Below are 13,650 nucleotides of genomic sequence, written 5' to 3' on the forward strand. Positions count from 1 at the left end.
TAGGGTCTTCAGAAACACCGAGCTTGCTCTGAAGAGCACAGAATTCAAATCTGCAAAGCGCTGGGGCCTCCAGAGCAGATCCCGGGAAGCACTGAAGGACAAGCTCAGCCTTAAGCATGGGAACGGCTCCTGGGCTCCCCCCCCCCCCCCCAGAGATGGGCAAAACCCCTACAGAGGGGACAGGAGCTTCGGAAAACCCACAGGCTCTCCTCCCTCCCTTTTCCAAGCCACTGACCTAAACTGAACCGTATCACATCGCTGCCTAAATTAACACAGAACACTCTGTACAAGTACCTCGTTGCAAAAAAAAAGAAAAAAAAAGAAAAGAAAAGAAAGAAAAATATATATAAAAAAGAAAAACCGCGTGGCAGACATGTTTTCTACAAAATAAGCCTATTTGGTGAAATTCCCATTTAAAATAATTGATTCAACAATAAAGCAGCAGCATAGACCAGAAGCGCAAACAGCAGTATTTATCCATAGTACTTGCCCAGATAAGTAAAAGTTTGTAATAAATAGATCACCCATTACTTTGCTCATATAAATGCAAAACGGAGCAACAAAACAGAGCAGTAATACAAAAGACAAATAAATGAGTTAGACACAGAGTCCATGAGTTTAAGAAGTCTCCCCTGTATTTAATAAAGCATGAATTTTTTTTTTAGAAACACTAACAGATCCCTTGCAGATAGTTTTTATCTTTATATTATTATATAAGACATTTTGTGTTTAAAGTGAACTATTGCTTCATCTAGGTGGCCCCTCTGCTGGGCATAGAAACTAGGTTGTGAATAAAATAAAAAAAATCACCATTGAAAATTACAAATCATACAACTTTAAAGCATTTTGATTTTTTTTTCCCCTCAGTCCAAAGAGATAAATAATTGAATCGCTGGGAATGTAGAAGTCTAAGTTTTAGCGTAAATTTCTGTGTCTACATAAAATAAAAAAGAAGCCAGCCAGAGTCACGATTAGTTGAGAGATGAAGGAAAATAATGCAATTATAGTTCATCCCATTCTTATAGCTCAGCAGGTGGAAAACATTTAAATCAGTGACTTTTCAGAACCGAACCTAATTCTTTGTTTCTAACACAGGTCAAAGTTCTCCCAGAATCAGTAAGACTTTTGCTTTTGAAGAACCGAGTATTTGGGATTCTGCAATGATTTATAGTTAAAACATTAAATCAGTCATTTCATAAGGTTCCAGGATTTCTTCTTTTGTTTCATTTTTCTCCAAGAAAATTAGTATGTATCTAGTGCAAAGCAAAACAATTTTCCCCCGCTGCCCTTTAGAGAACTTTGTATATGCCAAACGCTATTAAACAATTGACTTTGTATCCGCTCTAAAAAAGGATTAAAATTACTTTCATGACATTGAGGTTATGCTGTGCTCAAACCCATCCAATCAGGAAAAAAAAAAAATTACCTTTGAAGAATTAATGTAACTGAAAATGGATCGATTAAAAAAATGTATCTTTGCAAGTTTTTTTACATTTACAATACATTTTTGTTTATGCATAAAAAAAGCATCTTGAATATTTTCTCTTAGCTCCAACCAAGAATAAGTTAATATACTTAACAATTTGATTAATCTCCAATTCTGAAATTTAATGTACAGTGTAACATATTATTTGTACTTCAACAACTGAGCCTGCAGATGGAAAGAAGCTGCCACTGACTGCTATCTGCACCGACACCGGGATTTAGACTTCTACCAAAGCCAAAGAGCTATACAGGATTATCAGCAGAGTGGATCATTCTTTCTCAGGGCTATTTTACTCAAGAGAATCAATTTAAAATTGCTTAAAACATCAAATGAAACACAAGTTATCTAAACATCAGATTTTCTAATTTTATTAAAAACGCACAAATTTTATCCAACATGTTTTCTTTCATACAGTGAATGGTCTAATATGCACTGGAGGTCACACAAGCTTAGGTTTATTAGAACAATAAAAGACATATGAGAAATTTAATATATAAAGAAAAAAGTAGCAGCTGTTGACTGCATATTTGACCATAAAATTTAAATATTTTGGACTTTTATTTTAAAGACACAAAAATAAAACCTGTGTGGGTCTATATAAGTCATATTAACAATTCCATGAATGTTCAACAGGACTAAAAATTAGCAAAGATGTTTGCTGTTTTTTTTTTTTTTTAAACCTTGTAACACTTTTTAAACACCTTCTTGGGTTGCTGGTGCAAAGCACCTTACAGTATTTGTGCTATATATTTACTTTATTTGGCAACTGTCTGGGTTTCGTGGGGTTTTTTTTTTTCTTTGCCTTCTGTAAACAACACCTTTTACAAACTAGCACAGTGAACCACAAGCCCTGCAATCTGTTATAACATCTACAGAAAAGAAAATGAACTATTTTGGTTGGTTGCTCAAAATATTTTGCTTTTGAACAAGAGGTTCTAAAACAGGATTTATTAGTAAAACATTGAACTCCTGAATTTAACATTAGACGTAAACAGTTGACTGTTTTTAGTTCAATAGAGTCTTTTTGTTTAGCTTTTCTCTCTCTGTGAAGGTAGAATACTTTTTGTATGCTTGCTTTTTTTTTTTTTTTTTTCAAGTCATTTTCGTTAGAGGTCTGGGTGGTGACCTTTGCTATGATGAGGAGGTTTTGTACGTGTAGCTTTGTGAAGGTAGAAGAGTTGGTGCTGAGGGCTTAACATTTAGTATTTGCTATTTTGGAAAACAAAACAAAAACAAAGGAAAAAGAAAGTTGTCCCACCTGATAGTCAGCAGGCTGAAATGGCTGAAGCTAAAAAGAGTTTCTTGTTGTCGAACTTTCTGAGAGACAAAAATTAATAAACAAATTCATAATGCCAGAACCATCCTTAACCGGGAATGCTAGAGTTCTTGAAGCTTTTTTCCCCCTTTTCTTTGACCTTTCCTTCATTCAATTATTAATTTATATTTTTTTTTAAATGAGAAGTTTCTAAGGATTGTGGCTCTTAGGATGACATCCAACAGGGTAATCAAACTTACGCCATCCTATGGTATGGCAGCACTTTACTGTACAGCTTCACCAGTTTCTTTGTCAACGGTACAAAAAAGTCCCCTTGCTTGTCTGATACAACCATAACATGGAGATTGTCCTGGTCTAGAGCAAAGCTTGCCTTGGAGCGCTTTGGATTCAGTTCGTTCCCAAGGTAATATTGTCTTAGGGCAGGAGAGATGTTATATTTATTCATTTCTGTACACCATAACAATAAGCAGACTAGATGATCATCACTTACTTAGACCCAGTTTGTTTTAAAGCTACCACACAGCTGCTTCATTCATTTCTGGTGGATGTGACAAGTGATTGCCATAGTTAGCACCACCGTTGACGGATATCGAAGAAAATGGAGGGCTGGGGCCAAAAACTTCGGCGGACATGGAGTGCAAGGACCCTGGCAGGTTGGGTTCGGGGCTGGGCGAGTCTCCTGGGGGGTGCGACATGATGTCAGTGAAGCGCTGGGCCTCACTGGAGGGGTGATGTCCGGGCAGAGGGTGGTCCATGGCCCCCAGGGGAGTGCCTGACGGCCCCGAGGAGGGCACGAAAGGGAGATCCACGGGTGTCTGAGCTTGAGATGAAGGAGGTCCTTGCGGGAAGAAATCATAATTGCTTCCAGGGCCATAATACTCGCTCTGGTAATCTGGTGGACAAGGAGAGACAGAGGGAAGGTAATACACAGGCAGAGCCACTGAGTGGGAAAGACACAAGAGTGCACTCACATGGCAGGACCCCTGCCCACCTCGGTGCCACCCCCAGCTTGCTGAACCCACCGGGGAACACACCTTGGCCGGGCTCCGGCGGGTCCCCGAGGGTTCCCCCCCAGCACAGCCCTGGCCCACAGCGGCAGCACCCCCACGCACTGGCCCAGGCTGCGGAGAGGCCTGGGTGCCCCCGGTGCACAGGGGGTGCCCCCGGTGGGGAGCAGCCCCCGGTGCAAGCTGAGAGGAGGGGGAACAGACCCCGGTGGGGAGCAGCCCCCGGCGCAAACCGGGGGGAGGGGAACAGGCCCCGGCGCAAACCGGGGGGAGGGGATGATGCACTCCCCGGTGCAGGGCCGAGGCGGGGAAGAGACCTGCCGGGGCCGGGTGCGGGGAACGGGCGGGGTTCCCGGCATCGCAAGGCGCGGTACCCGCGGACGGCGGAGAGGCGGGGGGCCGCGGAGGGAGCGCGTTACCCACCTCCGTAGAAGGAGAAGGGTCCGTTGGGGATGAGCTCCCCGGGCTCCAGCCGGTCCACCAGCGGCCGCATCCTGCGCGGGCTGCGGAAGAAGGCGTGCCGCCGGGCGCCCAGCGCGCTCAGCTGCTTCATGCGCCGCTCCTTGGAGCGCCGGTTCTGGAACCAGACCTGGCCGGGCGGGGACAGGCGCGGGTCACGGGGGGCCGGGTCACAGGGTCCCCGTCCCCATTCCCCCCCTCCCCACATGTCCGGCCCCCCCCCCCTCCTGCGTGTGTCGAGGGGGCCGGGCCCACGCGTGACAGCGGCCGCGCGCTCCCCGCAGCTCGCCGGCTGCGGGTCAAGAATGATTGAGTTAATTCTTATTACCCTGACAAGATTACTCCTAATTACCCTCACACTGAGACTCTCCAATCTAACCTCGTCTTTAATGGTCCTTTAACCCCCCATTACCCCCAGCGCTGCGGGTTTATAAACCTTTTAATAATTCCAGCGCATTGTCATTCTTATTTATCCATTAACCCCTCACATTTCTGGTTATTAACTCCGAAACCATTCCCGGCTTCCTCGGGACTCTCCAAAGGAAACCCGCAGCTCGGCCCCCGCCGCCGGCCGGTGCCGTTAACACGACTGCGAGGACCCCCCGGGCGGGGTGCGGGGGCTGCGCGCCCGGCCCCGCACCCCGGGGTGCGGCGGTACCTGGATGACCCGCATGTTGAGGCCGGTCTCCTGCGCCAGCTGCTCCCTGATGTGCCGGGTGGGCTTGGGGGTGGCCGCGAAGGCGGCCTTCAGAGTCTCTAGCTGCTTGGCCTTGATGGTGGTGCGGGGGCCCCGCCGCTTGGCCCCCAGGTTCTGGTCGTCGTTCTCGTTGCTGCCTGTCTCCTTGTCGGAGACGTTGGCGCTTTCCGAGTCCTTGGCGTCGTCTTGGGAGGGGTCTTGGGAGTCCGGGGACAGGCTGGGGTCACTGCCGGTGGTGGCTGGGCGAGAGCAGTCCGGGTCAGGCTTAGGCTGGGGGGCACCGACCGCGGGGGACGGGCTGCGGTACCACCAGGGGAGAGCAGAAGGGAGAGGAGGAGGAGGAAGAGGGGGAAGGGAGAGGAGAGAGAAGAGAGAAGGAAAAGGGAAGGGAGAGAGAAGAGAGAAGGAAAAGGGGAGAGGACCAGCTCCCACCCGGCGGCGAAGCCGGGGCTTGGCACATCCCTGCCCCGCACCACCCCGGCCGCGCTCCCTCACCTGAATGCAGGCTGTTTTCTTTGGCAGTATTGCTGTTATTTAGGTAATCTTCTTTGCAGACAAACTTGTTTTCGTCTATGATGTAGAGCTCCTCGCCGGTTGAGAGTTGCTTGTTACACATCATACACGTAAAACAGTTCAAGTGGAACACTTTGCTCCGCGCCCTGCGGACCAGGTCGCTGGGGGAGATGCCTTGGGCACAGCCCGCGCACTTGGTCCCGAAACACCTGCGGGGAGAGGCCGGGGAGCGGGTCAGCAGCGCCCACCCCCGCCGCGGGGTCCCGCCGGGCGCCCCCGGCCCCGCGCCCGCCCAGGGATGCTCCGCGGCACCGCGCATCCCGCCAGCGCGTCCGCTCCTCCTGGCGAGCCAGTGCTTGAAATGATGTGTTTAAAAAAAAAAAGAAAAAAAAAGCACCCGATGTGAGCAGAGGATGAAGTGCTGAGGAATTCATTAAACACCGGGGGTGCGTTATCCAGGGTTTCCCCTCTGCGCCCCGACACATTGATTAACGACACTCTAATAAACATTAAGCAGAAATTATTCTGTGTTATTAACCGGGCACGGCCACGCACTACCTGCAGGAGCCGCCGGTGCGGGCTCGGCCCGGGCGCCGAGGGCCGAGCAGCGACGGATCCGCACCGCACCGGGGGGCAGCGACTGACCCGGGGGGCTGAGCCCCTGGGGGCAGCGGCGAGGGCCGGGGGGTTGCCGGCAGCCGGGCCCAGGGGCACCGGCCGGCGATGCGGTGTGCCGGTGCACGGCGGGGCCGGGCAGGCAGGGCTGCGGTCACCGGCCCAGAGCCGCCCTTTGCCGCGATGGCCGGGGTGGGAGCGGGCCGGGGGGCGCGGGCGGCCGCTCCGAGCCCGGGGGTAATCCGGGCGCCGCGGCCTTCCGGGATGCGCGGGGGGATGTGGCGGCGAGCGAGCACCAGTACCCGCTTCCCCTCTCCATCAGCTCACCGGCCGGGGGTCGCTGCCCCCCAGGGCGGCCTCGGCTCGGTTTGAGGGGAGGCGCCGGGCCCACGGAGCCGCCAAGCTGCGCCGCACCGGGCCCGGCCCGCACCGCTCCCGCTCCGCCGGTCGATAGTTCGGAGGCAACTTCGGGGAAGTCGAGCTCGGCCGGTGGCCGCGGGGAACGGCCCGGCCTCGCCCTGCGGGCCCCGACGGGGCGCCTGGGGGGGCCCTTCCCGGGTCTGCCCCGGGACATCACCGGGGGGAACACTGGCGGGTGCGAGGGGTTTGCGTGCTCACGGGGAGGGAAGAGGCGTTTGCGGGTCACGCCGAGCAAGGAGGAAAAAAAAAAAAACAAACAAAAATAATAATAATAAAAAAGGAGATAAAAAATGGATGCAAAGGAGCTACGGCTCCGGGCAGGGGGTCCGGTACTTACCGAAAGAAGTCGTTTTTGCAGTAAAGCTTGCCTTCTCGCGAAAAGCATTTCTCTGTCAAATTGCATTTACATTCACAGCACTGAACACACTTCACATGCCAAGCCCTGTCCAGTACATTCAACAAAAACCGGTCCAAGATTGGCCTTTTGCAGCCTGCACAGTGAACCATTGTCTTTGGTTATTTCTGAGAGTGGGGGGTATTGGTTTCCCAGATGTCAGGCAAAAAAAAACCAAAACCGAAAACAAACAAACAATAAAAAAATCAAAAACAAAAAAAGGAAAAAATAAACGACAAAATTTTTTAAAAAGACGACAACACCAGCGTAGGTTTGCTTTTTTTGTGTGTTTGTTTTAAAAGCCTTGGAGAAGTGAAGGAGGAGAAAAAGAAAGGAAGTAAGAGAAATCTTCGTTCGAGTGTCCTAGGAGGGATACACAGGAGAAACCACCCACTGCCCGAGGAGACCAGCGCTTCGACACAACCGCAGAATCCCGGCCGCTACCAACCACGACAGCGACAATGATAATAATAATAATAGTAACAATAAAACAACAACGACTATAAAGATCGGCGCTCATAAAAATTAAAAAACCCCAACAATTATTAAAAAAAAAAAAACAACAAAAAACAACAGCAACAAGAAAACCAACGCCAAAAAGCAAGCGTGATGAGTTTTTCTCAGGTCTGAGGTAGAGCAGTCAGGAGTCAAAAGTGCTTTTCCCAAAGAGAAATCAAAGGAGGAAAAAAAAAAATAACAAAAGGAGACATGGAGAGCCGGCAGCGGTCAGAAGGGCTCGGGCTGCTGCCGCGGCGGCATAGCCCTACGCTCCGCGGAGCGGGCCGCCGTCCTTACGCGGGGTGGGGGGGCGGGGGCAGCTCCGCAGCTCCTCGCTCCGTCCTCTCTCCTCTCCCACTCTCTCCCTCGACGTCTCGGCGGTACCGTCGCGCCCGGCTCCTACCTACCCCCGCGCACCACCCTGCGCGCTACCCGCGGCGGCCGGCCACGTCCCCGCCGAGCCGGCGCGGCATCGCCCGGCGCTGCCGGCTTTTGATCCGCGGGCTCCCGCGGCGGCGGGCCGGGCCGGGCCGTGCCGGGCGCCGAGGGCAGGGCAGGGCAGGGCAGAGAGCGGCGCTGCCCGCGCCGTCCCGGCAGCGCAGGGCGCACTGCATGTTCCCGGCAGCCCCGCGGCCGCAGCCTTATGCACCGCGCGCACACGTCACCGCCCGCCCCGGCCAATCGCCGCCGCCGCCGCCGCCCCCCCCCCCCGCGCCCGCCGCGCCGCCGCCGGACGGGGCGTCCGCGCCCCTTTATAGAGCCGCCGGGGCGCCGCCGGCCGCCTCCGCCCGCACCCGGCCCGCACCGCACCGCACGGTGGAGGGACCGGCCGGCCGACGGACAGACGGACGGCCCGCTGCCGCTCGGGCCCGGCCGAGGCGCGTCCTGCTCGGAGGCCCGGGAGCGTGCTGCAGCGGGTAGGTGTGTCGGTGCGCGGGCCGGCGCGGAGCGGGGGGAACAACGGGGCCGCTCGTCGGGGTCTGCCCACCCTCCCTGTAGGGTTCCGCAGCCGTTATAGGGATTCACCGGCCGGTTCCCGTCACTGGCCAGCGGAAGCGGCGCGCTGGGAAGCGGCATCAAACGAGTTCCTGGTTTCGCGGGGTTTCCCCCATCGTTAAACGGCGGAGCCCGAGGATGGGGGGCGCGGAGCCCCCCGCCAGGCGCTTCGCCGAGGAAACACCCGCAACGGCTCGCCTTTCCTGGGAGGAGAGATGCGGCGGGGCCGCGGCCGCAGCCCGAGGCGCTCCGACGTGCCCGGGAGGGGCCGCGTTCTGGGGAGGGGGCGGCGGGCCCCGGTGCCACACGGCCGCCGTGGGCAGAGCGAAGGCGCCGGTAAGTTCGCGGTGATTCCGTTGCCGGCGCTCGCAGCGCCCGTCTGGGGCCGATGGGCACCGCCGCCGCTGATGTACTTTTTTAAAAAAAATTTTCTCCAATTTTTTTTAATAAAAATTAATTTACTTTTACTTTCCAGGGGCTCGGTCGGTCGCCGGGGCGGTTAGGAGGGACGTGATTTCTCGTTCCTTCGCGCTTTGCTGCCCAGCGGGAGCTGCCGCGCCGGGGAGGTGTCACCCCCGGCAGTCGCGGGTCGGGCCCCTGCGGGCCCCTCCGCAGCGGAGCCCCCCCCCCCCCCCCCGCGGGCCGATGGATCCGCTGGCGGGGCATTGGGGGCATTGGGGGCGAACGCCGGATGAAACGGCCTGAGCGCGCCCGGGGGTTACACACGGCTGCGCGTCCGCCCCGCAGCATCCCCCGCCTCCCCGCGCCCACCGTCCGCGCTCTCGGTCCCCTCCGTTTTCCTCGTCCTTGAGGGGAGGGGGAAAGAAAAAAAAGAAGAGCGGGGGAGGGAGAAACTGGAAAATAAAAAGGAAAATGAAGGCAGTAAAACCCCCTCCGGTGCTGGAGCTGCGGCTCTGCGCCCTGCCCGCCGACGGGGAGCACGGAGCTTGGGAGAGCCTGCGAGGCACTTCGGGGGGCTGTCCCCGGGCCGGAGCATCGCCTCGGTGTTTAAAAGCCCCCAGGGCTGCGATTTTGCCCCCCTTGCCCCACGCCAGGTCTCCCTGCGACCCCCGCGCCGGAGCCGGTCATCACCGCCCCGTCGGGGCCGCGCACCGGGGCGCGCAGCGCTCGCCGCGTCCCTGCCCAGCTGTTGGTTTGCTTCGCCGCCGGTTGCGGGGATCAATAGAGCCCCGGGCACCCCCCGCCCGCCGGTGCCCCCACACATGGGCCGCTTCTCATGCGGAGCGGAGGGGCCGGGGCGGCGCGGGCGGCCTCGCTCCTCCACCCGGGAAGGCGACAGCTGCAGGCTGCCGTCAGGGGACCTCTTCCCTTTGACTGCGGGCCCCCAAGTGACATGTGTTGGTGGGGATGAATGAGGGGAAGGAGATGAGCATCTTATGTCCATCAAGCACCAGTTTTTCACAGAGAATTCCCCCCCCTCCCACCCCCCCACCCCCCCTTTCCCAGGCGTTAGCGAAAGCAGCTGGTTATCCCCTGCCCCCTCCCGGGCTGCACGCAAGGCCCGGGGTCTCCGAGGCGGGCACAGACCGCTGTGCCCCCCGCACCCTCCCCCGGCCCTGGCACAGCGCGGGGGAGCGGGGCCCGACGGCCCGGGGTACCGGCGGATTTACGGCGGGGCTCCCTGTCCGCCCCGGCACGCAACACCCCCACCCCCGAACGCTGCTGCGGGGTGGCAGCAGCGCAGATCCCGGGAAGGGGGGACACCGTGGGGTGTGCTGGGTCCGCCTCGCCCCCCCGCCGGCCGGGAGACCCCGACTCAGAGGCGGTTTGAAAGGCGAAAATACCAGCGCTGTTTGCGCAGCGGGCTCCCAAGAGAAAACACTGGGCCGAGGGGGGCCTCCCAGGGCCCCCCGCCCCGCGGGACAGTGTCCCGGCGTGGGGCGCTCCGCGGAGCCCGAGGGGACAGGGAACGATCCCCCAGGCCGCGGGGGCGGCCAGCACCGCAGCACCCGGCCCGCCGCCGCCCCCTCCCAGGGCAGCGCGTCTGCTTTGCGTATTTTTTCTGTTTTGTTTTTTCATCGTATTTTGCAATTCGCCCAGGTCCGTGGCCGGCCGGGCCCCAGCCCCCCGCCCCCGCGGCCGAGGCCCGCACCCCGGCAGGGCCGGAGCCCAGCACCGCCATCCGGCCCCCGTGCTGAAAAAGAAGGAAATTGAAAGAGTAAAAAAAACCCAAAAAAACCAAACCAAACCAAACAATCAAAAAATCCACCTCGAATTTATTTTAAAACTAAAACAGAAGGGGGAAAAAAATGTCCCTTTCAGGCGAGTTTGAATTTGCATTTTATTGGTGTCGTTCCCGTCTTTTTAGTTAAACATCACCCTGTTTATCATCAGCCTTTCTACACCGTTGCGCTCGGTAATGGGATTTCTCTCTCCTTTACGGGGCACTAGTGCTGTACAAACACCGGAGCCGGCCGGGCGGGCTGCGGGCCGAGCCGCGGGGACCACAGCCGGGCCGGGCCGCCCCCTCCCCAGCCGCTCCAGCCCCCAGCGAAGCCGGGGAAGAAACTTCCCTCCCCGCCGGGTACGGCCACTGCCGAGCCGCGCTCCCTCCTTCCCCACGTTTGGGTGGGTTTTTTGGTTTTGTTTCTTTTCTTTTCTGCTTGTTTTGGTTTGGTTTAAATTTGATTTTATTTTTCCCTCCTGAACCTTTCACAACGACCGCACCCGGGATCGGTGATGCTGCCCGGCTTTGAGCGACTGGCGGAACCGCTGCCGTGGCCGGCAGCATCCCCGACGGGGAGGGCTGCAGCCCTCGGCCCCGCTCCGAGCCCCCGCACCCCGACTGAGTCCCCGCACCCCGGCCGGTGCTTCCCTCGGGAGCAGCCCCCGCCGTGCCAGGCAGCAGGGCGGGGGGCCGCCCGTGTAGAGGACGGGGGTCACACCCCCCCATCACCCCCCTTCCGAAACTTTCCCCCGCAGGAAGAGCGCCTCCGCCTGATTAAATATATATGCGGCTAATGCACTAAACAAATATTGAAGTTAAGATGTAATTAAGCCTGTAGAACATCCCCGCGCAATAAACCCGGTGCTGGACAGGATCCATCGGTACGCGCCAGGTTTGTTTTAAAGGAGCCTGGGAAAAAATAATAATAAAAAAATCTTTAAATTATGTATTGGAGGGTCCCGGTTTATCCTGCCACGCTCGGGTCGATGCTGATGGTAAACACGGCCGGGCGGCCCCGCACCACGTCCCGCCCGGCTCCGCTCGCCTCATTTTCTTATTTATTTTCCGCGCCCCCCCCCCCTTGATTAGCCCTCCCGGGTTTCCTTCCACGTCGCTAAATGTTGTCGCTTACACTCCAAGCTCATGCATTGTTTATGGGAAATATAGTTAATAAATAATTACAAATCCGAGGTGTGCGTCCCTGCGTTTGACGGAGCACTGCCGGCGGAGCCGGGGGGGGGGGGGGGGGAGGCGGGGGGGACCGACGGGGCCGGGGGGGGGGGCCCGGCAGAGGGTCTCGGCAGCGGGTCCCGGCGGGGGGGCTCCGGGCCGGGCCCGGGCCGAGCCCGGCGGGGAGCCCGGGTGTGTGACAGCTGAACGGGATTCTTCACGTTGTTAAAGAGAGAAAGGGCAGATAAAAGACGAATAAAAGAGAAAAGAAAGAAAAGTAAAGAGGTGGTGGGGGCGGGGGGAGACCATAAAAAAAGAGGGTGAAACAAACCCCAGGAGGATGCACCGATCCCGGCTCATCCATCTTCATTGTCTCCGTGTGTGCAAAAGCAACGCCAGTATAAGGAAAAGCCACTATCAAAGCCATGGCTTTATTTTATATCCTATAGATCAGGAGGGAGGCAAAGCTTTATTTTCGCCCAGAGACAGATATTTTATTTCTCTCTTACGGTTTTATGTGTGAGAGATGTCAAAAAGGTAAAATAGATTGCTAATGCATAGGCAAAACGAAGCTGTTTTGGCATGCTCTGTGTCATGAGGTCTCCCAGGGAGAGCAGGCTGGGGATTTAGGGCTGATGGGAGACTCGGGGGGATTTCTGCTAAAACATCTCTCTCCATAAATCCAGCCGCATGGTCAGCGCGATCGGGAGAAAAAGAGTTTTAAAGGGGAAGACCTGGAGTGCAGCGGGCAGGCGCGACGGAGCGGGGACCCCCGGGCCGGCTCGGTTGGGGGTGGGGGGAGCTGCCGGCCGGTTGCCCCGTCCCGCCGGCGCTGGGGACCCGCCGGAGCCGCTCCCGGCGCACGGAGCGTTCCCGCCTCGCCAAAAGGCCTGTGCGCGCCCCCCGCTGCCCCCCAGCCCCCTCCTCACCTCAACTGATTTTATTATTTTTTTTTTTTTCCGCCAACCCGCCCCCCCTCCCCCCCCGTCGGTCCGAGCCCGGCGGCTCGCTCCGGCAGCAGGCACGGCACGGCACGGCACGCTGCTCCGCATCGCCGCTGCACCGAGCCCAGCCGCGCATCTGCGAGGACCTTTTTGCAAAGTTAAAATATATCTCCCCAAGCTGCAACAATTTTCATACTTTTTGACCTCGGGGATTTACTTAGCACGTTAAGTTCAAGGCTCAGAAGCCCAAGGCTATTACTCATTTAGGCACTCCCACCACCAACACTTTTCACCACATATTTTATCATTTGACTTCCTGGCTTAAATTCATGTTATGGCAAATAATGGATGGTAATACTTTCCCCCTTCCCCATGTTAATTGTCTTGTCTGACAACCTCTGCATTTGAAATGATTTAAAGCAAACAACGGCGCAGTGAGACCAGGAGACAAACCAGCACAAAACATCTGCAGGAGCCCTGCAGCTCCTGCTCTCCCCTCGCCAGTTGGCGGCTGGATCGAGGGACCGGATCCAGAGCACAGCAAGCACCCCCCCTAAAAAAAAAAAAAGCAGGGCCCAGCACTTGCTGGGGTCACGGCGGTGTGAAGGCAGCTTCCCCCCAGTGCCCGCAGCCCCATCCTGCAGCGCTCGGCCCTGGCTTGGCTGCCTGGAACGCTGCTCGTCCGGAGGTGGCTGAAATGGGGAAACAAAATGGAGCGCTATTTGCAAATTAAAAAAAAGCAAGGTGTAGTTGATTAGCAAATTAATTATTTCAGTACCCCCAGGATTATATTGTTTTTCTAAGTTCTATGGGCCTGTGTAATTTACTAATTTCACAGTCGCTGAACTTCCCTGGGAGTGAGAGTCAATCTCATCCACCTATCTCACACGTACCGCAGTTTTGTGCAGAGGCAGTGGGTCTGTTGGCAGCGGCGGAGCGAAGAGAGTGTCCAGACCTTCCCCCCTGCTCCTGCCACTGACCTGCTGT

General features: G+C 56.2%; 1 protein-coding gene across 1 annotated transcript; it reads right to left on the minus strand.

The window, feature by feature from the left end:
* Positions 1–767: 767 nt before the first annotated feature.
* On the minus strand, positions 768–7,947 carry LHX1 (LIM homeobox 1). The gene is made up of 5 exons (XM_056326718.1): positions 6,811–7,947; positions 5,421–5,647; positions 4,887–5,164; positions 4,193–4,358; positions 768–3,654 (listed from the first exon to the last, which is right to left on the minus strand). Exons 1-5 carry the CDS (start codon positions 6,978–6,980, stop codon positions 3,275–3,277), a joined length of 1,221 nt encoding a protein of 406 aa, XP_056182693.1. The 5' UTR covers positions 6,981–7,947; the 3' UTR covers positions 768–3,274.
* Positions 7,948–13,650: the final 5,703 nt, after the last annotated feature.

This window comes from Falco biarmicus, chromosome 1 (assembly GCF_023638135.1).
Source record: "Falco biarmicus isolate bFalBia1 chromosome 1, bFalBia1.pri, whole genome shotgun sequence".
NCBI lineage: Eukaryota > Metazoa > Chordata > Aves > Falconiformes > Falconidae > Falco > Falco biarmicus.